A 27,971-nucleotide genomic window follows, 5' to 3' on the forward strand; every position below is an offset into this window, starting at 1 on the left:
CCGTTCGGGGCTTTGCGCCTTCTGAAGGGCAAGGTTTTTCTCTCGGCCGCCTCGCCTGGACCGCAAAAGGGTTGCTCGTCGGCGGGTTTTCGTCGTCCGGCCCTGCTCGTGCACGCGCCTGGCTGGAAGGGGCTCGCTTCCATTGGTCGGGCCGCGCACGTGCTCGCGGTGGGCGGGCTTGAACTCTGCGCAAGCCTCCATTGGCCTCGGGGTGCGCGCGCGCGCGCGCTCTCGCACGGAGCGCGCTCCTTCCCTCAGCTGTGGGAGGGGTGGGCGCCTGGCTCGCGCCCCGGCGAGCGCATGCCCAGTGCGGATGGGGCAGGCGGCGATGGTGGAGCTAGGCTGATGGCGGCGCAGGAGGCGCTGCGCTGAGGACGCTCCGGGAGCCCGTCCCCATCCCGGCCGCCGCCTCCTCGCCATGGGCAACGAGGCCAGCCTGGAGGGCGGTGGAGCCGAGGGGCAGCTGCCCCCCGGCCCCGCCGCCGGCCCCTCCACGTCGCCCGGGGCTGCCAAGCCGCCTTCAGCACCAGGCAGCGGAGGACAGCTCCCTCCGGGCAGGGCTCCAGCCGCCGCACCGGGCCCCGCGCAGCCGCACGGACCCTCCGCCAGGTGGGAAGCGCAGACCGGCTGAGCCGGGCTGGAGGGGAGGGGTCGCTCGAGGGCAACTTGGTCTGTCAGGGCCGAGGAGGAGGAGGAGGAGCAGGGCTGGAGGGAGTGGGGATTAAGGGCGAAGTGCAACTGGGGAACCCTCTGCTGCGGGGTGCCCGGTGGGGCTGGCCATGAGCTGGGAGTGCGAGAGAGGAATGGGGCAGCAGAGGGCAAGGCTCAGCCTCTGGAGACGGCCGAGAGAGATGGGAGAAAAAGATCGGGTGCAATCCGGAGGGGTCGCCAGCTCTTGTGGGGGAAGGCTCTGGACATGAGTCCTCTGTCGGAATGAGTGGATGTGGAGAAACAGAAAGATGGTTGGGCCTGGGTGGTAGCTTTGCCATGTGTGCATTATGTTAAGGGAAGCCCCTTGTTTTCAGAGGCACTCTTTCGATCCCAGAGAGTCAAGGCTCCCTAGAGCATATAGATACCTCTTATTTCAGAACGCTGCATACTGATACCCCTTATTTTGGGAATGCTGATCTCTAACCAAGCTCTGTGATATAGTTTTGGTGGTGTCTGAAGTGAAGGAAAGGCTGTGTTGGGTGCCATTTGAGACTCATCTTTTAAAAGAGAGTATGCAGGAATCTGCACATATTTAATGCAGCGAATGAGATCCATCTAGCTGGATGGTGCTGCAAAAGGCATCGGATGGAGGACCAGATGGCACATGGGCACATACATGCATAGGATGCAGACACTTCCACAGAGTGTCGTAGTGCAGGCTAGTATCAGGGAGAGGGGAGCAGAGAAACATGAATGGGATGTTGATTACACAGAGGATGGGAAAAGTGACATGCAAAACAGAAGATCATGGTTTGTGGGTAAAGAACTAAGCAAGCACCCTTTTTCAATGTGTGTGTTGTCAAGACTTCTGGCTTAAGTCATCTACAACATCTACAGACAAACAGGTCGCCCTTCTCACAACTAGATCATCTTGGCCAGTTACATTGCCCTCATGCTTGTTTATAATGATACAATTGATGGTGCTTAAGGCCATTATGTTGAGTATAGTTTATATACCCTGCATGTGGTTGTCCTAATTGCAGACTGTTTGAAATTGAAATATATATAAAAAGGAAAAAATAATAATAATAGTAGTAGTTATGTAATCTCTACATCAGTGTACAGAAATAATAGAACAAAAACATCAGTGCCCTGTGTAGTTTCTCCTAAAAAGGAAAACAAAACGTGATAGGGTGAGGGTGGAGAGTAGTATAATGATTAGTTATCATGCAGTAGAACACTACATTTAGAAGAAATTTTAAAAAAATAACATTTGCTACCAATAAATGTAGAACTTTAGTGTTAGAAAGCAGATAAAAATAAAAAGTTAGTGCAAAAATGAGAGTAATCTTTTCAATGTTTTGTAGCAAGATATTGGATATATATGTGTGTATGTGCCAAAAGGTACTGAGCCATTTTTGTTGAAAAGCTGAGTAGAATACACTAAGAAGTGTACCACCCTTGTTCATATGTTTAAAAAGGGCTTGCACTGTTAAATGCTTCATTATTACAAGGAGAATGCAATAGTAGATTCTGGAAGAAATCAAATTGCTTGTTTTTCTGTATTAAGGCTATGTTGAAGCAGGAACCTTCTTTATCGCCCTTTAATGCCAAAAGTATTAGGTCCTGCCTGAACTTGGATTTTTCTTATCATTGGATTTTTGTCATGAGTTTGTAGAAGAAATCTATTAAACTATGCTGATTGATGTCCTGTATTGATCCCTTTACATTTTTTAAAGGCAACAATTATCCATCACCTATCTTCAAATTAGTATAGATATGTTTTAATAGTATCTTTAATCCTAAATCTCTTCTGAAAATGTACATAATCTGTTTGTAGAATTGTCATTTGCATGTAGAGGAAATGGGTGTCGGAATTGTGATGTGGCAGTTCTTTCCCTCTTGCAGGGTAGCCTTTGCACATTACTCCTCAGCTGAGTTTAGGGGGGATGTAGGCAAAGCATTGGTACATATGCAAGTTGTATATACAGGCATGAGAGTTAATGGATGTTGAAATAATTAGGCAGAATGAACTTGTGTAAGATTTGGAAGGAGTGTGTGTAGTCTGTAGCTAAGCTAGCTAGCTAGTTGTTATGAAAAGGAAAGAAGTGTGTTTATGTTGGGACCTGTAGCAGGATTATTTAGTTTCTGTGGCCTGGAAGGTTTCTTTAAGTCTGCAGTTCAGGCTCAATTATGCACCATAAAAGTGTTACTGATGGAGAGCTGAGTGTTTTGAAGCATCTGCGCATTGAGGCTTTTCCGTGACACTCCTGCCATGGTGTGTCGAAGAACAGAACTGGGAAGCTATCCAAGTACTAATACATCTGTGCAAACGTACTAGACACTCTTCCAGACCCAGACAATCAGCACAACCCTGTTCTCTCAAAACAAGCATCCTATCATATCCCTGTCACGACTAATAGATGCTTATTCTGTCAGCCTTATAGTCCTTTGCTTAGGGAATGCGCAGGATTCACGAATATGGGCAGTTTCCAGAGTGGTAGCCATGTTAGTCTGTTGCAGCAAAAACAACAAAGGCTAAGGATGTTAATTAAAAGCACCTTATCCAATATTAGAAATTTCTCTGTGCAAAAAAAAGGTGTTTGGACCTGACTTCAGTTTTAGAAAGGTTGTTTTGCTTAATGAATAATAGAGCCTATTAGGTGACCTTACTGCACAGTATAATTAAGATTCCACTTGTTTACTACCTATAAGTGTTTCAGAAGCAGGTGAGCCAAATCCATATAAAACATAGGAATGGGAAAATATACTATGGATATCCTTGTGGATGGTATCAGTACCAGGCTAGGGCCATAGCTCAGTACTAGAGCACATGCTTTCCATGCCAGGGCTTAATCCAATAATGGCTGGGAATAAATCTTGTCTGAAAACCTAGAGAATCACTGGAAGCCAGTGTAGCCAATACTAGTTACCTCCTATATTGCCATGTGCATGATGCATCTTGGTGTACCTGTTTGAAGTTTCACACTGGTCCTTGGGTTGAAATCCAGTGTGTATTTACTTGGAGGTACAGGTATTTACTTGAAGTTGCTTGATCCCTGCTCCTGCCAACCTAGCAGTTCGAAAGCACGTCAAAGTGCAAGTAGATAAATAGGTACTGCTCCAGCGGGAAGGTAAACAGGGTTTCCATGCGCTGCTCTGGTTCGCCAGAAGCGGCTTAGTCATGCTGGCCACATGAACCAGAAGCTGTACGCTGCCTCCCTTGGCCAATAAAGCAAGATGAGCACCGCAACCCCAGAGTCATCCATGACTGGACCTAAAGGTCAGGGGTCCCTTTACCTTTAAGCACCATGATTGAACTCAGTAGGACTTACTTCTGAGGAAACTTGCATAGAATTGCACCATAAAGCTTTCAGTTAGGTTCTTTGTGAGTTCCGAATTGTACTAATTCTCCCCTCCCAAATATTCAATATGTTTAGAACCATGGATTCAGCTATATCTGTTTCCCTTTTGATAGGACTATAGGCCAAGATCTTCTGAACGATTCTCAAATTCAACATCTTAACAAAATATAGCAGCGGTTAATGTGGGGCAAAATGTAGCCACATGTAAATATTTATTTATTATTAATCTCCTCCCATGCATGTCTCAAGGTGATGTACAAAATAAAATCAGGGAGCAAGCTAGTCACATACAGTATAAACCTTTAAAGGTCTTACTGACTTTCTTTTAACTCAAGTGCTTTCCAGATGTTTCCTTTATCTTTTAGCTGCCTTTACTTTATCTAAAAGGCACCTTGAGTCCCAGTCTGGGAAAAATGTGGAGCCTAAATAAATATATAATAATACTTTTTATCAGTGAAGCTTTCGAAATATATATATTTCCCCACTCTCAGTATACAATCTGGAAAGACACAACACAAAAGGGAAAGGGTTGAGGAGGGAAGAATGAAAAGAGGCAAACTCGGGCACCAAATTCTTACTATCACAAGGTTATTATAATAACCAACTTGAATGCAAACAGGATGCTCATGGTTCAAAAACAGGCCTTGGCATGCCTCTGATAATAGTCTGGTGACCCAAGCTTCTTAGAAGTGGCTATACAGCGGTACCTCGGGTTAAGTACTTAATTCGTTCCGGAGGTCCGTTCTTAACCTGATACTATTCTTAACCTGAAGCACCGCTTTAGTTAATGGGGCCTTTTGCTGCCACTGCGCGGCCGCTGCACAATTTCTGTTCTCATCCTGAAGCAAAGTTCTTAACCCGAGGTACTATTTCTGGGTTAGCAGAGTCTGTAACCTGAAGCCTATCTAACCCAAGGTACCACTGTAATGCATAACTGGAAGTTGTTTGACCTTACAGGTGCAGCCTTGACCTTCTGGAAGCTGCAGGCTTCTTGTCACTCCTGCTGTAGCAGCTAAGGCTGTTTGTATATCTATATCTATCTATCTATCTATCTATCTATCTATCTATCCATCCATCAATTGTTTCATAATGGGCTAAACATGTCTTTCCCCTGCCTCTTGGCAATGACACTCCCCAGCTTGAGCTGGTGCCATGGAATGGGGGCGTGAGGGCAGATGGCTGGAGGAAAAGAAACACAGAATTCATTGGGCTGAGAGGGAGGGGTTTGAGGAAAGGATGAATTGAGGTGGCTGCAAGAGAGATGGAAGTTAAGAACAGTAGGAGCCAAAGGGGGAGTGGGAGTGGGAGAAGAGCTGAGTAACAAGCTCCTGTTACAAGCTCCCAGGAATAGGCGGGGAAAGGAGCCAGCGAGTCAGAGGAGACTGATGGGATTGTGTGGTGCCTATTTAATATTTTGATTTGAATAAACCAGGTTGGTTGCAAATCTCTAGTTAGTATCTAATTCAGGAGTCAAAAATAGTTGATGCATATCACTTCACAATGAAATGGATACAGCACATGTTTGGGTCATAGTCTTGCATGTTTCTGAAATCTCAGTTATAGATCACTTGTAAGACATACAACTGCACTTTATGTATAAAACTCAAGTGTGTCACTGGGATTAAAATGCATTTTCCAGTTTCTTAATGCGTTTTACTGTTAAGCTGTCTTTTCCCACATGATCAAACCTATCATCTCAGTAGCGTTCAGCAGTAATCTTTAACCAAATGCTTTTCTGCCCTCTTTCTTTTTTAGGCATTAGTTTTTATTGAACTTTTCACTATAAAAATACAACTAATAACAGCAACAAAAGTGCAGATAAAACAAAGAAATAAACCGTCAAATATAAATAACCTAAACCCTCTTACTTTTTATAGGTAGCAGGGGAGAAGTGCAGTGTAAAATGTTAGATGAACATGGGAAGTCTTGTTGAAATCCCTGTTTACCAGGGTTAATATGTGATTTTTGATCATTCACTAACTACAGTGGTACCTCGGGTTACATACGCTTCAGGTTACAGACTCCGCTAACCCAGAAATAGTGCTTCAGGTTAAGAACTTTGCTTCAGGATAAGAACAGAAATCGGGCTCTGGTGGCGCTGCAGCAGCAGGAGGCCTCATTAGCTAAAGTGGTGCTTCAGGTTAAGAACAGTTTCAGGTTAAGAACGGACTTCTGGAACGAATTAAGTACTTAACCTGAGGTACCACTGTATCTCTTACTGTACCTAACATAACAAAATAGTGGAAACCCCAGTACTTTCTTGGTGGAAGAACAGAAATGTAATGGATAAATTGGAACATACTTATTTTGAAATGCAGGTATAAAATATACAAGGCTGTGATGATGATGATAAAACTTTAATCAACAAGCATAAACTGCATATCATGTGTTTAAAGCACTTCTTAGTGAAAACAGCCCTGTAAGATGGGTTGGTAGAATTGTTGTTGTTTAGTCGTTTAGTCGTGTCCGACTCTTCGTGACCCCATGGACCAGAGAACGCCAGGCACCTCTGTCCTCCACTGCCTCCCGCAGTTTGGTCAAACTCATGCTGGTAACCTCGAAAACACTATCCAGCCATCTCATCCTCTGTCGCCCCCTTCTCCTTGTGCCCTCCATCTTTCCCAACATCAGGGTCTTCTCCAGGGAGTCTTCTCTTCTCATGAGGTGGCCAAAGTACTGGAGCCTCAGCTTCACAATCTGTCCTTCCAGTGAGCACTCAGGGTTGATTTCCTTCAGTATGGAGAGGTTTGATCTTCTTGCAGTCCATGGGACTCTCAAGAGTCTCCTCCAGCACCATAATTCAAAAGCATCAATTCTTCGGTGATCAGCCTTCTTTATGGTCCAGCTCTCACTTCCATACATCACTACTGGGAAGACCATAGCTTTAACTATACGAACCTTTGTTGGCAAGGTGATGTCTCTACTTCTCAAGATGCTGTCTAGGCCTGTCATTGCCCTTCTCCCAAGAAGCAGGCGTCTTTTAATTTCGTGGCTGCTGTCACCATCTGCAGTGATCATTGAGCCCAAGAAAGTGAAATCTCTCACTACCTCCATTTCTTCCCCTTCTATTTGCCAGGAGGTGATGGGACCAGTGGCCATGATCTTCGTTTTTTTGATGTTGAGCTTCAGACCATATTTTGCGCTCTCCTCTTTCACCCTCATTAAAAGGTTCTTTAATTCCTCCTCACTTTCTGCCATCAAGGTTGTGTCATCTGCATATCTGAGGTTGTTGATATTTCTTCCGGCAATCTTAATTCCGGCTAGGGATTCATCCAGCCCAGCCTTTCGCATGATGAATTCTGCATATAAGTTAAATAAGCAGGGAGACAAAATACAGCCTTGTCGTACTCCTTTCCCAATTTTGAACCAATCAGTTGTTCCATATCCAGTTCTAACTGTAGCTTCTTGTCCCACATAGAGATTTCTCAGGAGACAGATGAGGTGATCTGGCACTCCCATTTCTTTAAGAACTTGCCATAGGTTGCCGTGGTCGACACAGTCAAAGGCTTTTGCATAGTCAATGAAGCAGAAGTAGATGTCTTTCTGGAACTCTCTAGCTTTCTCCATAATCCAGCGCATGTTTGCAATTTGGTCTCTGGTTCCTCTGCCTCTTCTAAATCCAGCTTGCACTTCTGGGAGTTCTCGGTCCGCATACTGCTTGAGCCTTCCTTGTAGAATTTTAAGCATAACCTTGCTAGCGTGTGAAATGAGTGCAATTGTGCGGTAGTTGGACCATTCTTTGGCACCGCCCTTCTTTGGGATTGGGATGTAGACTGATCTTCTCCAATCTTCTGGCCACTGCTGAGTTTTCCAAACTTGCTGGCATATTGAGTGTAGCACCTTAACAGCATCATCTTTTAAAATTTTAAATAGTTCAGCTGGAATACCATCACTTCCACTGGCCTTGTTATTTGCAGTGCTTTCTAAGGCCCATTTGACTTCACTTTCCAGGATGTCTGGCTCAAGGTCAGCAACCACACTACCTGGGGTATACGGGACATCCATTTCTTTCTGGTATAATTCCTCTGTGTATTCTTGCCACCTCTTCTTGATGTCTTCTGCTTCTGTTAGGTCCTTTCCACTTTTGTCCTTCATTATGGAAATCTTTGTACGAAATGTTCCTTTCATATCTCCAATTTTCTTGAACAGATCTCTGGTTCTTCCCATTCTATTGCTTTCCTCTATTTCTTTGCATTGCTCGTTTAAGAAGGTCTTCTTGTCTCTCCTTGCTATTCTTTGGAAATCTGCATTCAATTTCCTGTATCTTTCACTATCTCCCTCGCATTTTGCTTGCCTTCTCTCCCCCGCTATTTGTAAGGCCTCGTTGGACAGCCACTTTGCTTTCTTGCATTTGCTTTTCATTGGGATGGTTTTAGTTGCTGCTTCCTGTATAATGTTGCGAGCCTCCATCCATAGTTCTTCAGGCACTCTGTCCAGCAAATCTAAATCCTTAAACCTGTTCCTCACTTCCACTGTGTATTCATAAGGGATTTGACTTAGATTGTATCTTACCGGCCCAGTGGTTTTTCCTACTTTCTTCAGTTTAAACTTGAATTTTGCTATAAGAAGCTGATGATCTGAGCCACAGTCAGCTCCAGGTCTTGTTTTTGCTGACTGTATAGAGCTTCTCCATCTTTGGCTGCAGAGAATATAATCAATCTGATTTCGATGCTGCCCATCTGGTGATGTCCATGTGTAGAGTCGTCTCTTGTGTTGTTGGAAAAGCGTGTTTGTGATGACCAGCTTGTTCTCTTGACAGAACTCTATTAGCCTTTGCCCTGCTTCGTTTTTATCTCCAAGGCCAAACTTGCCAGTTGTTCCTTTTATCTCTTGACTCCCTACTTTAGCATTCCAATCCCCTATGATGAGAAGAACATCCTTCTTTGGTGACATTTCTATAAGGTGTTGTAAGTCTTCATAGAATTGGTCAATTTCAGTTTCTTCAGCACCAGTAGTTGGTGCATAAACTTGGATTACTGTGATGTTAAAAGGTCTGCCTTGGATTCGTATCGAGATCATTCTATCATTTTTGAGATTGCATCCCAGTACAGCCTTCGCCACTCTTTTGTTGACTATGAGGGCCACTCCATTTCTTTTACGGGTTTCTTGTCCACAGTAGTAGATATGATGGTCACCCGAACTGAATTCACCCATTCCCGTCCATTTTAGTTCACTGATGCCCAGGATGTCAATATTTATTCTTGCCATCTCATTTTTGACCACCTCCAACTTACCCAGGTTCATGGTTCTTACATTCCAGGTTCCTATGCAATATTTTTCTTTACAGCATTGGACTTTCCTTTCGCTTCCAGACATATCCGCAACTGAGCGTCCTTTCGGCTTTGGCCCAGCCGCTTCATCAGCTCTGGATCTACTTGTACTTGCCCTCTGCTCTTCCCCAGTAGCATGTTGGACGCCTTCCGACCTGAGGGGCTCATCTTCCAGCGTCATAACTTTTATATACCTGTTGTCTTTGTCCATGGAGTTTTCTTGGCAGGGATACTGGAGTGGCTTGCCGGTTCCTCCTCCAGGTGGATCACGTTTGGTCAAAACTCTCCACTATGACCTGTTCATCTTGGGTGCCCTGCTCGGCATAGTTCATAGCTTCTCTGAGTTCTTCAAGCCCCTTCGCCACGGCAAGGCAGTGATCCATGAAGGGGGTTGGTAGAATTAGCTGCATATAAAATGTTGAGTTACCAGTTCGTGAATATGTTTTTATAAACTTTTGAAACAGTTTTTTTTGGGAAAGTATTTGGAAGATGGTTGGAAGAGAGACATCGTGGAAGAAGGAATTTGGCATATTATAGAGGACTCATTCAACTTTGTGCGCTGCAGTTTTAGTCTTTATAGCTAAAACAGCAAATAGAAAGCAGTTAACTTTCTAAGCGATGCTGGACTCAATTCAGCCATAGGTAAAGGTAAGGGGACCCCTGACCATTAGGTCCAGTCGTGGCCGACTCTGGGGTTGCGGTGCTCATCTTGCTTTATCGGCCAAGGGAGCCGGTGTACAGCTTCCGGGTCATGTGGCCAGCATGACTAAGCCGCTTGTGGTGAACCAGAGCAGTGCACAGAAATGCTGTTTACCTTCTCACTGGAGTGGTACCTATTTATCTGCTTGCACTTTGAGGTGCTTTCAAACTGCTAGGTTGGCAGGAGCAGGGACCAAGCAACATACATGTGCATTTGAAGGCACATTGGTTTTAATGACAGGAAAAGATTTAAGAGCTGGGTAAAAGACTTAAGAACAAAGTGCTTTGTGTCAAGAGTGTTGCATTACCAATAAGAAATGTGAATTTACATAACCCCAATAATCTTTGTAACTTTTTGAAGGCTATTAATTTCATTTTCTTCATGGCTAGTGACTTTGTAGAATATGTGTGTTTTTAAAATTCCAATTATGGTTATATTTGACAAACTGTCTGGTAAAGAAGAGATTGGAGGGAGACATAGGGTAGAATTCAACCTCACACTATGTTGAACGTTCCATCTGTGCAAGCATTTTGACTTGCCAGATGGAATAGTCACCCTTCCCTTGAGTGTTGTTCTGTAGATTCTCCTGAACCTCCCATAGCCAATTGTGGGGCATGTGCAGGGGATGGGGGTGGGCGGAGGGAGTCATGTTGTGCAAGCAGAAGCCCCTCGACAGGGCTTCTCCTGACTGAGTTCATTAGGTAAGTTCTGTCCAGCATCTTTAAGCTGCTGTTTTCAAGTTCCAAATCAGCGTTATTGAGATCTGAGATGTTTAAAACAATGCAGCTACATGCACATCTTTTGTAAGATCATTTATGCTTTGAGAACCAGAGTTCAGGCATATTTGCGGAACAAATACTTAACAGGTAGGTGTTAAGCATGATGCTTCAGGCATCCATGCTAATACCTAGACCGAAACTGGCAGTAGTTGAAAATGGATGCCTACTTCATCACAAACCTGGATCTGTCCCTTGTAGAATATGTGGTTTATGAAGTTCTGTTGTGATACAGGATGCTTTTCACTGTTTGCCTCAGAGATCCTGCTCCCTAAAAGTGGAGCTTGTCTTTTGTTCTAGTTCCAGAGAGCCCCTTTATAACCTTAGGCAACCTCTCTCTAAACAGAAAGTAATTTTGCAACTTGGAGAGCTTGTGCCATATATATCATATATCACAATGGGGGAGGAAATATGCACTGGTCTGGACCAAGAGTAGTCAATGTGGGTCCATCCAGGTGTTGTGGACTGCAACTCCCATCAACCCTAGCCAGCTTGGTCTGTGGTCAGGGGTTATGGGAATTGTAGTCCACAGATTTCTGGTGACTTTCCTGGAAAGGGACAGCTTGGTTACTGTGACACATATCTAGACTACTGCAGTGTACTCTGCGTGGGGGTTTTCTTATTTCTGATCCAGAGGTTGCAGCTGGTGCAGTAGCGCTCCTTATCAGGCACATAACATACCAATGTTGAGGTTGCCTATTAGCTATCAGTCCAGCTTTATGTTACTTACATATAAAACCCTAAACAACTCTGGGTCAAGTTTCCTGAAATACCAAGTTCCCCTCCCTTGCCCTATAAGGGCAGTAAGATAAGCAAATGGAACCCGATTAGCCTTGCTGCTGCCCAGTAATTATTACCTTGTGGTAACATGAAGACAAGCTTTTTCATTGATTGTACCTGGTCTGTGGAGCTCTCCCTGTTGAAATTTGAGAGGCCCCCATCTGTATTGGCACCACTTTACACAGGCATTTTTCACTTGGTGTGGGTCTAGATCTCCTGTTTTTACTGTTGTATTGCTTTTTGATGCTAGTTACAGATTTTAATTGGTTTTGTATATTTTGATTTCATTTTTTGTGAACTGCTTAGAAGCTAATTTGGACACTGAGCGGTATACAGGCCAATAAAGAGTAATAAAAGTGGGTTTTGTTCCTCCTTCTATGGACACAGTGAATGACATGACCATTTTGGAGCCAGCTTCCCTTTGCACATCAAGCCAACACTTTCTCTTTCGCACCTTAATATCTAAGGCCATTTAATGCTCTTCACATGGCAGGGTATTTTGCCATATTTGTGCCATGGTTTGGAGCAGCAAATTGGAGCAGCTCATTGACTATAGTACTCTGTACTGTATGTCTATTGTGGGTTCACAAACACACATTCAGCTTCACGTTTTACAGGGTCTGCTGATCCAAATACCATTGCATATGCAGCAACATTCGTAATGTGTAAACTCTCAGTGCCTTTCCTGGAAAACTGCTTTCTCTTGTTTTTTTCCTGAGCATTCTGCTGCCAGCTCCATTCCCTTTCACATCACTAAGATTGCAAACCCTCTGGACAGGGGCCATGTCACTTCTGTGTTCTGTGTGGTAGCTCTAAATAAATGTAAAATAGTTGCTTCTGCAGCACTACTTCAGTAGCAGGCAGAAATAGAGGTGGTTGCAGAAAGGACAAGGTGGCAGTAGAAGAATCAGTCAGGTCCAGATGGCTGACTAGATTAAAATGGATCTGCAATTAATCTATGATCAAGTAATGAATCAGGTAATTGCACAGATTAGTCGATTAATGTTGTTAGTCCAAGGAAACACAATAATTGCTGCTCATCTTCCTATTAGTTGTGTTATCTTCATTTTCTTCAAATCCTAGGCACTGACATTCTTTTCACTTTAGAAATGAATTGGGTGTTGCCATGCATGGTTCCTGTCTTCCTTCTTTTCTAAAGGCTTGGTTTTCCTTCCATTCCATGATACCATTGGGTCGCTTGCATTAATCGGGGCCTTCTTGAAGGATTACCTCAGGCCCTTGTAGCAGGAGAACACAAGCTTTGATAAAGTTTGTGACAGTGTTTTAAATACGGCTCTTTAGAAACTTGCTTGATGTGCAGGTTGAGCACAGCTCTGAACAGTTTACACTGACTCAAAGAAGTAGCTTCTTGGGCCATTTGTTGTACAATTCATTTCCCAGTCTATAACTTCAAAGTCCACCAGGAGATTCAAGCCCTCCACCTGCCACCTGGAGGCAGGCAGGCAAACTTGCAGACTCCAGGTCAGCCCTGGAGGTCTAGCAACCCTATTACTAGTACAGTGGTACCTTGGGTTACTAACACTTCGGGTTACAAACTCTGCTAACCTGGAAGTAGTACCTCGAGTTAAGACATTTGCCCGAGGATGAGAACAGAAATCGCATTCTGGCAGTAGCGGGAAGCCCCAATAGCCTCAGGTTAAGAACGGTTTTGGGTTAAGAATCAACCTCTGGAACGAATTAAGTTCATTACCCAAGGTACCACTGTACACAAGTGTGAACTCAACAGCAAAATGTTGCAGTGTATTTGCAGTCCCTAATGAGTATTCTTGTTCAGGGCTTCACCCCACCTGAGAAGAAAAGGATTGTTCTACCATTATTTGGAGCTGCCAAAGTGAGGTGATCCAGTGTGGGTCTACTATTTATTTTATTATTTACTGAATGGCCAGGTTTGGGCAGGGGCACCCTGCAGTGTGGGAAAATATGCCATTTCCCCCTATTCTGAAACCTTGTCTAATTCCATTGTTAGCATGTTTGATTGCTGTTTTATTCCCTATAATTTATACACCGCTTGATTGTTTTTTAAAAAAACCTCAAAGTGGTTTACAAACAGATAAAACAATAAAACAAAGAAAAAATTACAACCCTACTTTAAAACATACAGTACAAAAGTAAAAAAAAAGGAATAAAATTACTCCAACTTTCTAAGCCTCTGGGTAGGCTTGTCTAAACAAGAATGTTTTTAGCATATGTTTTGTCTCCTTTAGTATAGACATAATGACTTTATGTATTATTGAAAAATTCTTATTTAGCAGAATTATATTTAGAGTACTACAAATGCGATGGTTTAAAGATAAGCTATTGGGCTAGAAGGCTTTAGTTCTGAGCTCTTGGTGTGTATGTAAAACATACGGCTTCCCCCAAAGAATCCTGGGAACTATAGTGCACCTCTGCAGAGCTACAATTCTGCTTAAGAAACTACACACCCCAGGATTATTGGAGGGACGCCATGTATGGTGTGCATGATATGATCCACTGCTCACAAATCACTGGAATACAGTGTGCCTGTGCACACAGTTGAGGTTCTCTCACTGTCCGCTTTCCCTTAAAAGGCCTTCCCTTCTATGTCCTTGCATATTCCATTTCTTGTGGGGAGTCCATAACCTTCTTTGACCAGTGTCTGTTGAGTGTTTGTGTTTCACCAAACCGATCGACTGCCTGCAAGCACACATATGTATTAAAACTAGAGTTGATGTGATAAATGACCATCTTAATCTAATTTGAGCTTCTTGTCCTAAGGGACCAACGTGTAAATGGTGCATAGATTTTCTAGCTGTGGGTATTTCTTTTAATTGAGGTTTTAAAGACTGATTTTCTTATTGTGGTGTCAGCAACCCTGAGCCCTTTGGGGGTAGTCAGATTAAAAAAGAAGAAGCAGAGGAGGGCTCAAAAACAGTGTGTCAAGTAACAATTGATCATGCGAGTGAACACGCAAGATGTTGGAGCATTGCCCTGCTTCTACTGGAGTCTGCAGTTCCTCTGGTTCTTGCCAGGAATGTAATGGCCATGGAGACTTTGGGCGTGTTGTGCACCTTCATGAGGGCTAGTTGTTATTTGGGAGGAGCAACAGCTGCTGTAGCAAATTCACATTTTAGAAGGATTTTTAATGTGCAGCTATCAAGCCCTGCTACAATTGTCCAGCTTCTCCATCTTGAGGCACATTCGGTTTTGTAGTGCAAATGCACATCCCTTACAACAGCCCCAGCAAGCATAGCCAATGACCAGGGATGATGGGACTTGTAGTTCAGCAGCATCCAGAGGGCCAAATGTTCCCCACACCTGCCCTACAACAGCTGCTATTTCTCCTTCTCCCCCCACCATGTTTTTTTGCTATCCTATTTATATAAAAAGCATTTATAAACCACTTAATTTTTAAAGAATCTCTAAGCTACTCTATTTTCACAGTCAGGTTACTCTAATTCTTACAGAAAACTGCCAGAGGGCATTGATAATTAATCTGTGAGTGCATCTAAAAATTACTCGAGAAAAGAAGGCTCATGAGCTTGAATCTGACTTTTACTAAGGCTTTATTTATGAAGACGTAGCAAATTATTCACATAGGGCAGAACAGCATGAGCTTGGTAATTTGTGTAGAAAGCAAAATGTGGACCCTTTTGCCAGCACAGCCTTCTGTTTGAAATGGGTCTTCCTGGGTGTAGTTCCACATGTGAGAGCTTTTCCCACCCTGCTGTAGTGGTGACAATATAGGAAGGGGTAGAGGAGCTCCTGGAGCTGAAGTTCTGAAAAGGTGTTAGAAATTTAGGAGTTTATGTACTATGTATGTGAGCAACTAGTGGATGTACATGTGACCTAGACTTTTTATGTTTTTAAGCTTCATCATATGAGGAGAAAATGGCTCACGCCAAAATTGTTGTGCACCGCAATAATAGTCCTGCTACAAGACCATGGTGCATGAAATTTTACTCTCAAAATACACATGGCAGAAATCACAGAATTCTATGAGCCAAAAATTGGAGGAAAAAATTAGCTGTATTCTAGTTATGTGCTCTACTTTGCACAGCAGCCATAATCTGCAGCTACTGCAAGCTGATGCGGTTTTTAAAAATTTACTGCTACTCTTTATTCTCTGAGAAAGGCAGCATAGCTGTCAATTGTTGTCAGTCATTACGTGGCATTTTGCTATATTGGTAGTAGTTTACTTGTACCCTTTGAAAGATGTCTATGTTTAATGTAGACTAGTAAGAAATACATGATGGGGTGGTGGAAATCAAGCATTATTTAACTCTTTCCTGAGTTACATTCTGCACTAGAATGTTTTTGTTTTGTGCTTTTGCTTCCATTAAAAGAGGATTACTATTTTTTAATGACATTAGTAAAACAATTCTGTTCTAGAGATCTGCAAATATTTGTCTGGCTCATTCAAACTAACATCAGCCAGTGCACCCTGGACTACAGTTCTGCAGCCTCCCATCTTGTCAACACCATAGTGCTCCTCCTGTCCCCAGGCATCATGTGCAGTTTTTTATAGCCCAGATCTTTCTGCTTAGATCTCAATCTCATTTTCTCATCTCCTTGCCTCCATAGATTCCTTCCTCTCCACGCACCATACTTCTGCATTCACCATCCTCAGTTCTTTATAGTTTCCTGTTGTTTTTTTCAGGCCACTGACTACTGTGTCCTACTTTCCTCAAACATCAGGATTCTCAGCTCCCTTCACATTTGGCTCTCTGCTCCTTTTGTTTCCCTGCTTTCCTTGTTCTCCTCAATATGTAACACTCCAGTGTTGCTTCTTCCTGCCAGCAGCATAGAGAGAGCTTCTCCTCTACTTTCCAACTTTGTTAGAATGTTTTTCTCCTTTTCTTTCTCAGTAACTCATTTCCTTAGCTCCCTATCTCCCCTGTGGTTGATTTCCTCAGGCCCTAAGGCAAGTGAGAAAGACAGTACTGGATCAGACCAAAGGCCTGTTTGGCGCAGCATCCTGTTTTTCTTGATTGTCAGTCAGATGCCTGATCATTTGGGTGGCCCTTTACTACAGCTTTTCTAAATCCACGATACCTCTTTTGAGATGTAACCAGAATTTACACAGTAATCCAAATGTGGAATACTGATATTTGTGAACACTCATCCTTCACCTCTTTCTCAGCCCTCTGCCTGCCTTGTCTTCTGCACACAGCTGTTCCCTAACATGGCAACAGCTCTGCTAGTGACGGGGTTGGGGGCAAGCTGCTTATGTGCACACCTGACAGTTTCCCAGCTATCCATCCAGATACAGAGTAGTTAGATGAGTGGTTTCCATAAAACAGGAAGTACAATATTATTAATACCATGTACTCCAAGCTATTGATGCCCAAACTTCTCCAGGCCTTCCTTCAGACAGGGATTTGAATCCTTGGCACAATCAGCAACAATTATGAGTGACAGTGGTCTCCAAAGAATAGCAGTGCAGCAGCAGCCAGACCAGAGTAAGAGCAAATCAGCTGCAGTCTTTTCTCTGGGAGCCTGCAGACACACCTGCACACACATCCTTGTTGAATTGCACTAAGCCAAGGTTTGATTTAGTGTTGCATATGAACTGAGGGCTTATCCACACTTCCTCTTGTTCCACTGCTTCTCCTCCACCCGGGGGAGGGGGGAACCGCTCTTTAACACCCAGTCTTGGATTTTCCCGGATTGCCATTTGTTCCAATCTATTGCTGAAGAGGGTTTTTTTTTACCTTGGAAAGAAGTGGGGCAAGGGTGACACCACTCAGACCCGTGCTTTCTAGGCATGGCACAAGCGGAAGTATGGACGAGCCCTGAGTCAGTGTATCCCTCCACGAATACTGCTGATGTGAAAAGCAAGATGAAGAGGGGCATTCCATAAGCTGGATAAAATAAACATAGAGACCTAGTTGAAACAGGCACAAACAGATTTAGTTGTGGAGCAGGTTCTATCAGTATTACAAAGGAATGGTATTGCCAGGCTTTTTGTTCTTCTTACAAGAAAGGAGATTGTGATGAAACTTAGGAAGAACTTTCTGATGGTAAGAGCTGGTTGGAAGGTGGTGGACTCTCCTTTAAAGAATGGTTGGGTGGCCATCTGTCAGGGCTTCTTTAACTGTGATTTCTGCATTCAGGTAGGTAGCCATGTTGGTCTGACGCAGTCGAAATATATAAAAAAAAATATTCTTGGTATAAGCTTTCACGTGCATGCACACTTCTTCAGATAGGGTCTGATGACTTCTGTTTCAGTGTATCTGAAGAAGTGTGCATGCACACGAAAGCTTATACCAAGAACAAACTTATTTGGTCTCTAAGGTGCTACTGGACAATTTTTTAATTTTTTTTATATATTTCGACTGTGATTCCTGCAGTGCAGGGGCTTGAACTAGATGACTCTTGAGGCCCCTTCCAGCTCTGCAGTTCTGCATTGCTTTGCCTTAGAGGCCTAGCAGGTAAGGCTCTCACCACTACTGTACACCACTTGCAGCACATGACTAAACACACTACATTTTTGCCTGTCATGTTGTCTGGAAAGGCTCAGGAGCCCTGGCTTCTGCTGGTCACTACTGCTAACTCTAACCCTTGTCTTTGTGCATGTTGAATGGCTGCCTGGTGGCCTGCGGAGAGACATGAAGACAGTGATAAATAATTGATAGCAGCTGCAATGGATAGTGCCTGTAACTAAGTGATCATTAGGGTTTTTTTGGGGGAAGTGGCTGATAAAGTGATGTGGATGTTGGGAAGTGATGTAGATGCTCTTGTATTCCACAGCTCCACCTCCCACTAGCTCCTTGGCAAATATACCTATTTGGAGAGATTGCATTCTGTTTGTGTTGTGTCATGTGCCTTGGCTAGCATGTTACACTGGCAGCAGGGCAAAAGTAACCTCTAAGTAAACATAGGACTCTCAGACTACACCTAAGCACGCCTTAGAAGCTTCAATCACAGCAAGGTCATTAATCCAGAATGAATTTCCAGTCACATTTGCACAGTGTTGTAACCTCATCAGAAAGGGACAGCATGCATCAACTGTTTGGTTTCCTGAGCCCCAAAACCACCCAGAAACACACGTGCACTCATACTCATCTGTGCATCCATGGCAGCTGTGTAAAATGTACACATCTAATTTAAGTATGAAGTGAATGCAACTTAAGTTTTCTAATTGGATTGAAGCTGGTTTAAGGGATAAAAACACCACACACATCAAGCAACAGTATTTCTCAATAAATTACAGGATCAATCTGGCTAGCATTGCGTGTATGCAGCTTGAAAAAGTAGAAGTGGGAGTGCACCGGGTGCAGAGTAAGTGGTAATGCTTCACTCCTCTCTGCCATGCCTCCCAACTCTGTATATCATTGCACCTTCTGCCGACACTCTCATGACCTCACAGCAGCTAGTTTAGCATGAGATAACCCTGGCACAGCCATAGTGCAGTGCCAGCCAGCATGAATTGACTAGGTTGCTTACCTTCTGTACAAAGGGGCTTAGGAGCAACCCAATTCTCTTCCAGTGGACATAACGTATGATACAATTGCACTGTTAAAATAACTGCATACTGCCCAAAGACTTGTCACCTTACTCTCTCTCTCTCAAGGCAGTACCAACCCTTTGAGCAGAACAAGAAAGAGTGTTGCCAGCTTACCATCTTCCCTTAAACACAGTTCATTTTTGAAGGCTCAAATGGTTCATTTATTGACTTCAAGAGCCACCTTAGGAGTTAGTGGAAAAGAACTTGGGCATTCGTCCAAAACTCGGCGAGTACTTCACCTGTGTTTGTAATATGTCTTTGACTCTTTATTAATAATTGATAGGAAACTTCACTCTTAATTGGCTGCAATATTAATAATTCCTTTGTTAAGAATTTTAAGCGTTCATGTATCTGTTTTAAAGGAATTCTACTTAGTCCTTTGGTCTCCATTTTGTGCATGGCAGTATATATCAAATACACTTAAAGTTTAAAAAAGATTAATCATTGCAGTTTTCTTTGTTCATTCATTTCCATGACACATAGTTTCAAGAACTTCACCTTACGTTGCTGAAGAAAATAGACTTCTGGAGTATGGGTAAAATAGTGAAATTAATCTGATATACTTTGTTTATTAATTGTTCTTTATTCTTTTTAGGCATTTCCTAAGTTCATCCTTCATTAGATATTTCAGCAGTTCATTACTTGTACTATTTCCTTCACCATGGTCTGTTTAAGTTGTTTTTGGTTTTTGATAAATTGACATTTGCTTTTTGTTAGTCTTTCTGTGTGTGTGGTGGGGAGAGAACACAAACACCACCACGAAGTTTGCTCTTGTGGTTGTATGAGAGCAATCCATAAGTCCTCCCCACCCCCCCAAAAAGCTGACTTTTCCTTTGATGCGCACTGATATGGTGTGAATATGAGGCCCTTCCATGTTTTACACTGAAGTACCCATAAACACCTCTTGAATGTTCTGATGATGGGACAGGATGAATCAGGCTCTTGGTTTTTAAAAAAGGAGGGGAAGGTTTTATTTGATTTTTAAAATAATAATAATAATATGCATCTCTTCTAATTATTTTTTTTAAAAAACCTGGCATGTGACTCAGTATCATATACGTTGAGTTAAATATTACTGTCCTCTGTAAACAATGAAGCATGGGTAAAATATTTGCCTCCTTGCAAAATAAGCATTAGAAATATGACACAATAGAAAATTAGTTTGATGCTGAGAGCCAGGGACTGGCAGAATTTCAGATCTGTTGGGACCTTTCTCCTAGCTTAAGAAGATGCCAAATTGTATCTTGCCAGGACCAGTCACTCAGCCCACCAAAATGTTTTTTCATTCCCATTTTATGCCCTCTAACTATTTAAATGCTGCAATTTCCCCAGTTTTTAGTTGATGAATATTTATACCAATCAAACAACAAACATGTGCTTCAATCCATCAAGAGTTATCAACACATTCAAGCAGCCTTTTCCACACATTGCTGCTGGGGATGTACATCTGGATATGCAATCACCCTTGCATTGCAATACTCATACAGACTATTTGGATTGTCTGGATATATTTTGGATGCAGTATTTGTATTCACCTGTCTGGTTGTTCATAACTTCAGCAGGATTAGAACCATGAAGGCTTGCTTCCAATTTTATGGAAAAATAATGATCCACCCAGTGATAACTAGCAATGGCTGGGCATTTGACCTGCAAGTAAATGCTTCTGTAAGGGTTCTTGCATGGAAGGTAAACAGAAATTATGTTCGAGAGGAGGAAACCCACACTTCATTCTTTCTTGAAACTGATTTCAAACAAATGCCTTAATGCTGCTTGATGTAAATCATATGCAAAGAGTTAAGCTATTTATTAGATGTGTTGTGTATTATTTCCTAGGAGAGCAGAATATTGTTATAGATTTAATAAATAATATGTAGTTAAGTATACCAGCCTACGCTGTAAATTACTATAAATGCTATATTTACCGTATTTTTCGCCCTATAGGACGCACCGTCCCATAAGGCGCACCTAGTTTTTTGGGGGGGAAATAAAGGGGGAAAAATTATTTCCCCACCAGGCACGGGGCTGGGGAAGCCTGAGCTCCCCCCGACCCCAGCCCCCAGAACAGGCAACTCTCCGCAAGCCGTGGGAGCCTGGCCCCGGGCTCCCGCGCCTTGCGGAGAGCTGTGCGAAGCCTGGGCGCACTGAGCTCAGCGCGGCCAGGCTTCAGCATGCAGGGAACTCTCTGCAAGCCGCGGGAGCCCAGCGCCGGGCTCCCGCACTTTGCGAAGAGCTGCGCGAAGCCTGGAGAGTGAAGCCTGCATTCGCCCAATAGGACGCACACACATTTCCCCTTCATTTTTGGAGGGGAAAAAGTGTGTCCTATAGGGCGAAAAATACAGTACTTGTGAATCAGCACGTTTCAAGACAGTGCCTTTAGGAACTACCTGAAAAGGGGGAATATATTATTTGATGATCTTTTATGGCACAGGTAATTTTGGACATATTACTGGAAATGCATGGATACTACAAAAAAAAAGCAACTTTGTGTCTCATCCTTCTCTCTGCCCAGCAGGTCAGGGGAGTAGCTTGGAGTAAACAAACCAGCTGGCATGACTAATGATCCAGAAGTTTTGGTACTACAGTAGCTTAGCAGCAAAGCGCTTGTTTTTCATGTGGAAGGTCCACACTCTAACAAACTGAGCTATCCAGGCTGAGCTGCTATCAATAGCCAAGTTTCAGTTTATGGCATCTCCAGGGAAGGTTGAATAAGGTCCTGTTCAAAATTCTGGAGTAAAACTGCTGCCAGTAAGTGTAAAACTAAGTTAGATGGGCCACTGGTCTTACTTTTTATAGTCTGACCCTTCTCTTCTCACATGGAGGTGCTTTGAAAAGGAGACTGCTTGATGTATGGAAGTTTCTTCAGAAGCCAGCACTGGACCAAACACAACCATATTTCATTTTGAGCTGGGATAGGAATCACAAGCGCTCTGTCAAGCATTGCTCATATGCTTATCAAAATGTGAGCACGTTTGTGGACAATGAGTGTTCTGCAAGCAGCAGCCAGTGGAGTAGAGTGGAGATGGGGAAATGTGGGGAGCCATGACATCAGATCCTGTGTTTTTGTTTGACAAATTATGAGAGGAGGTAGAGATGCCGGGCTGCTGTTTTCAGTTTCAGCCATGTAACTCCAGTAAAATGAAGCTGTAGCCTTAAGTTGCATTAATTTTAATTAGTCCCTCAGTCTTCTAGGACAGTCTCTACTATCATCGGGGAAACCTAGTTTGGTGTTCTCCTTATACTTCAGTGAATTCAGTTTTATGTTGATTTTTAAGGTCTTGACAGCACAATTCTATATATGTCGACTAGAAACAAGTCCAAATGAGTTCAATGGAAATTACTTCCAGGTAAGTGAGTGCAGCATTGCAGCCTGAATTATTTAAATCTCAGTCCCAAACATTTTCACAGGCAAATTTGTTTAAAGTTCCAGAGCACGTTTCCTGCTATGCTGTTGAAATGTTATGGGTTGTGACATTGTGCTGCCGTATAGATTAGTACACCCTTTGCTTAACACTTATTTTGTTGTGTAGCCAGTCCTGAAATCAAGTGATTAGTAATTAACTAATATATTCTTTCCTATTTCTGCTTCCATATTTTTTTGTGCATATTTTTATGCCTATGACTAGATACATATAATTAAGGCTGGAAGAAATCCCAGATACCTAATCATCCAGGCATCTAGAAACTTAATATTGGTGCTTTAAGAGTTTGAATATTTTTAAGCCTTGTTATTAGATAGTAATCCTACTGGGTTGGATTGTTGTAAATTTATGTTCCTCGTAAAGTGCTTAGTTCATGATAAGCACTCTTGATAATAAGTTATCAATGATGACGATTCCTAGAAATGCGATGAAGTAATTTTGAAATATGTCATGTTTATTCCCTCAAATTCTTTGAAGAGTCTAGGCTTGTCCTATTGACCTCAGTATGTCTGGTGAGCTCCATTAGAGCTCTTGCAAGCTCACTTTGAATTACCTTGTGCATTATCCAAAATCTTCAGAAAACATTTGGAAGCTCTCACATAATTTCTCCGAGTCTTCTAAGGGCATGGAAGAATGCCCTTGTAGTCCTCAAACATCTCTCCATCAATCTTCCCAAACCACTCACTAACCTACTGCAATAGCAGCAATGGTGGCGTGCCTGGGGAGAGGAGTCAGTTTCCTCCCTTTTCTGTTGCTCTAACATGGTGGGTAGCAGTGTGCTGGTGCCAAATCCCAGGGGATCATGGGAGATGTAGTTCTCCCATGGGCCTTTGCAGTTGTAGTGGAGCAGCATAAAAGGAGGGAGGGAAAGGGGGAAATAGTCTCCGCTCCCCATGCACCATCGCCCTGCTCCTATCACTGCTTGAAAGGTGAATGCAGCAGATGGAAGGAGGAGTGCATTTGGGAGAGTGGAGGCCAGCTGGCAGGGCTTCCAGGGATCACAAGGACTGGCAGAGATGTGTGTGAATCTCTTCTTCAGCTTGGATTTTAATCCTAGCCGGATGATAATGTCTAGGGTAGTAAAGTTTGCCTCTCCTTTGAGGTGTTTGTTTTAACAAGGCCTCAGAGGTTTATTTTTGAGCCAGAGGTCAGAGAACTTTGCTGACACCCCAATATATTGAGTCCTAAAAGTTGGCTTATGGAAGAACAGAGTTCCTCTTTTGCAATCCTCTTGTGTTCTTTTATCCCTTGCTTTGAGCCATACCTTCCTGCTAGAGCATTCCCATGAAACCCAGCTTCGTTGCCCTTGTCACGCCTGGCTTATATTGCAACTATTACTTCTGGGCAGTCTTCAGAGAGCTTCCCCTCAGAGCTGTTGTTCCATTTTGCTTCCCTTTCATGCTCTGCTGTGTTCAGAACATCTGGGTGTGATGAGGTCCCTTTGAAACTTGGTTTCCACAGAAAACATTTCCTCATTTGTATATAATAAAACTGATTTTAAATCAGTGTAACCCCTTGAGATAATACAGTTCGTGCCAATTCACAGTTTATGCCAATACTCAAATGCTTATGGAAATGCAGTTTTGGCGCACTCTTGAATTAGGTGTGGTGGATCTATAGTAGCTGGTGTGATATAATTAAATCTGAAAAATACCCTTGTTGAGAAGAAGCACTACATTACCTTCTTAATGATAGTTGGCAAACTGAAGATAAGTAATCAAGACTTTAAAGTGCTTCTCTACAGTGTATTAGAACCATTCAGTGGTTGCATGAACATTGATAATAAGAACATAATTTAATCCAAATTCCAATTTAATACCTAAAATATATAAGGGTTAGATAGGCCAAACTGGAGGAAGCATTAATGTTTAAGGTGGAGTATGGAAGTGTTCCCCTACTACCTGTGTGACTCTTAAATGGCTAGAGGGAAACATGTTTTCAAAAATTATTATTTTAAAGTGCAATTCAGTACACATTTGGGGTGTAATCCCTCCTTGAATTTAGTAAACATACATAAATTGTGACTTTGAATTTCTTGCAAGTGATGGGCAAATTTTTATTTTGAGTTCATTAATTTATGTTGCATTTTTTGTTCAGATTTGAATGTTAATGTGCTTTTGATAATAAATAAAGCATATTACTTTAATCATACCAATAATTTCATATACTTCTATCATGTCCTTCCCTTTGCTTATATTTTTCAGAGCTAAAACGTTTCCTCACATAAAAGTTATGCCAGCCCCCAGATCATATTGGTTGTAATATGCAGGGTCATGTTTCTTTCACACATTTTTATGGACATGCACATGATGCCATCTACCAATCACTGACATCTTCTATTGCCCACCTCGTTCTTCTGTCTTTACTCAGACCCCAGAAAGCCTGACTTTTTCTAGAAGAACAGAACAATAGGGTCATCTCCACAAGTACAGATGCCTTTGGTGTGCCTCTTCTGTCTTTTAAAAAGGGCAGGGTTTTGATTTGGAAAGTGGAATGTAGGAAAGTACTGTACTTGTTAACTTCTGTACTTGTTAAATTGCTTTTTGAACTGGTTTAGAAGCACAAGTCTGTATAGACACTTCTCATTAAAATCCTCCATTATTCAGGACCAGCCCTTCTATTAGGCAAACTGAAATTCTTGTCTAAGGCAAGTGCTTTATTACACTTTATCAGGTATGTGTTTTTTTTAATGAAAGAGATATAGTTCTATAGCAACATAACCCAGTAGTTCTATAACTAGACTACAGTAATATTGTAGCATTATGCAATTATAGTGCTGTTCCTCTCTTATAGACATAAAAATATTTTAGTGATAATTAAGGATCAATTAAAATAGCAAAAATAGTGCCTTAAAATGGCACCTGCTACAAGTGTTATAATGAATATGTTCAGAGCTGTGATAGATTCGCTTTGAAAGTGGCTAGAGAGAAGCTTTTCTCCCTCTGTCAAAATGCTAGAAATAGGCGATCCAATTAAGCTGAAAGTACTTCTTGACTTGCATAGTTAAAACCATGGAATTTTCTATCACAAAATTAAACAATAGCCATCAACTTGGAGAGTTTAAAAGGAGTTTAGACAAATTTATGGAGGATAAGGCTGTTGCTGATCATAATGCCTGTATACTATCTCCAGTATCAGAGACAATATGTCTCTGAATATCAGTGGCTGGGGATCGCAGTCAGTACGATTCCAAGCACAATTCAAAGTGTTGATGCTGACCTTTAAAGCCTAAAATGGCCTCGGCCCAGTATACCTGAAGGAGCATCTCCACCCCCATCGTTCAATCCAGAGGTCCAGCGCCGAGGGCCTTCTGGTGGTTCCCTCACTGCGAGAAGCAAAGCTACAGGGAATCAGGCAGAGGGCCTTCTCGGTAGGTGACCATTTTACAACATAATAAAACAGAGGGTTATCGTATGTTCTAACATCTTTTGCACAAGCACACACATACACCACACAAACAATTTTAAAAGATAACTTGTCATTTTCATCAACAGTTCCTAATTATTATTAGTTTATTTATATATCATACTGGGTTGACCCAGCCACTTTGGGCTGTTCCCAACAAAAAGTAGTAAAAACACAACACAGCACCACACACTAAAAACTTCCCTGAATAGGACTGCCTTCAGATGTCTTTTAAAAATCACATAGCTGTATGTTTGACATCTGCTGGGAGGGAGTTCCATAGGGCAGGTGCCACCAGTGGCGTAGCATGGGCTGTCAGCACCCGGGGCAAGGCAAGTAATTTGCACCCCCTAACCCATGGATTTGCGCCCCCTAACCCCAGATGTTGCGCCCGGTGCGGCCGGCCCCCCCTGCACCCCCACGCTACGCCACTGGGTGCCACTACCCAAAAGGCCCTCTGCCTCTACCCCACCACTGAGCCTTTCTGGTACGCGGCAGTGACACTGCTGCTGTGAGGATGGCAGTGTGCTGCTGCTCTGCCTCCCTGCCAGTCACTATCACTCAGAAGTCTTTGTGAACGATCCTTCAGATTATTGGGGAAGACATGGGGCTGCCTTTTCTTATGTTTCTTACAATGTGTAGTTCTGCTGTGAGAGTCACAAGGAATTATATGGTCGGAACAGCATGCATGCATTAAAGCAATCTACTTGAACAGTATGAAACAGTGTCATTGATGTATTCTAAAGATTTATAGTGCTTATTAAACATTCATGAAGACTTTGGCCTTGTCAATGCCATATCTATGGTAGGAACAAATAATATATTTGTGCCTTTGGACACAAACCACTGCATATCTGTGGGTTGGATAAGGTGATATTCCTACTCTGATAATAGCTTCCCTACAGAAAAACAATTTATACTGCAGGAACATGCAACATGGACAGTAGTTTGTTTTACCATAGGTATGCCTGGCAGGAATCCATAGGCAGTGGCAACTTCCTGTACAAATGGTGGACAAAGGTGGTGTGTGTCACTGTGGTGTTTTTGCAAGGTTTTATTTTGATTTCTCTGTAGGTATCTTCAAATATGCTGGGTAGCCATGTGGTTTTGCTCCTTTCCTTACTTGTCCTCTAGCCATGGATAAGAGAGAGCACCCAGGCATAAATCATTGGATACATCACATTTGGGATTGGCTCGATATTAACTTCACTCAGAGAAGATCAAGCCTGATTCAAACGTTACAGTTGCAATGGTGGCTGATGTTCCTGTAGTTGGTTCACGTATCATTTGGGCAGCATATGAGTTGTCCAGATAACACATCACTCCTATCCTGCTTCCTCTTGATCAAAACCACTGATGCTTACATGGGAAACACCCACATTATCTTGTCAAACCATACTCAGATGCTACCTGTGCAATGGGGAGCTGACTAGAGGGAAACGGCAGATGACTCAGATGCAACTTGAGCTGTATCAAAATTCGAAGCATATTTAAATGAAAGAATGATTGAGCCTGAGGATGGGTAAATGTGTTTCAGCTAAGAGAGTCACCTTCCCTTGTGGCCATCACACTCTTATGATGGGATTATGGAAAGTATGTTCAAAACCAGTCGCAACAAAATATTGTTTGGCACACACATATTACTACATTATTTATTTCTGTTTTTGATGTAGTTCTGGTTACACAGGAATTCAAAAAAGTATTTGGGACAAAGCCAACACATTTGATCTACAGGACTGAGCACTGAATGAATAGTGCAGAGTTTTCTGTCAGTGTATGATAGGGAGTTTATAAATATTACTCAGACATGAGAGAATATGAAATTGCAATATAATATCCTGGTGAACCTCAGAAGGTTAAATTCCCAAAAGACCAGGACTATGTTTGATCCTGCCCTAGAAACTGGGAAGAGGATGGGTGAATTTAGATATTTTGGTTTGGAATATTCCTTAATAAGGGAAGCCGGAATGAATGGCAATATATATACATGCTTGTGTGCTAAAGAAGAGATGTTCTTGCAGTCGGCTGACCTATTTTTAAGTTAGAATAGAGAACAAGCAGCAGCTCTTGAAGTCTATTTTAAACACCTTTCCATTTTTGGCAAAATAGAAAAACT

At 42.5% G+C, this 27,971-nt stretch overlaps 1 protein-coding gene across 4 annotated transcripts in view; it reads left to right on the plus strand.

Annotated features, from left to right (window-relative positions):
- Window positions 1–316: 316 nt before the first annotated feature.
- Window positions 317–27,971, plus strand: part of BSN (bassoon presynaptic cytomatrix protein) — a 193,027-nt gene continuing 165,372 nt past the window's right edge. For all 4 annotated transcript variants that reach the window (XM_081900185.1, XM_081900184.1, XM_081900187.1 and 1 more), the window contains exon 1: window positions 317–609. In XM_081900185.1, coding sequence (XP_081756311.1) covers window positions 419–609 — 191 coding nt within the window. In that variant the 5' untranslated portion in view covers window positions 317–418. The remainder of the gene's footprint in view (window positions 610–27,971) is intronic.

Source organism: Podarcis melisellensis (genome assembly GCF_964234715.1).
Source record: "Podarcis melisellensis genome assembly, chromosome: 2".
NCBI lineage: Eukaryota > Metazoa > Chordata > Lepidosauria > Squamata > Lacertidae > Podarcis > Podarcis melisellensis.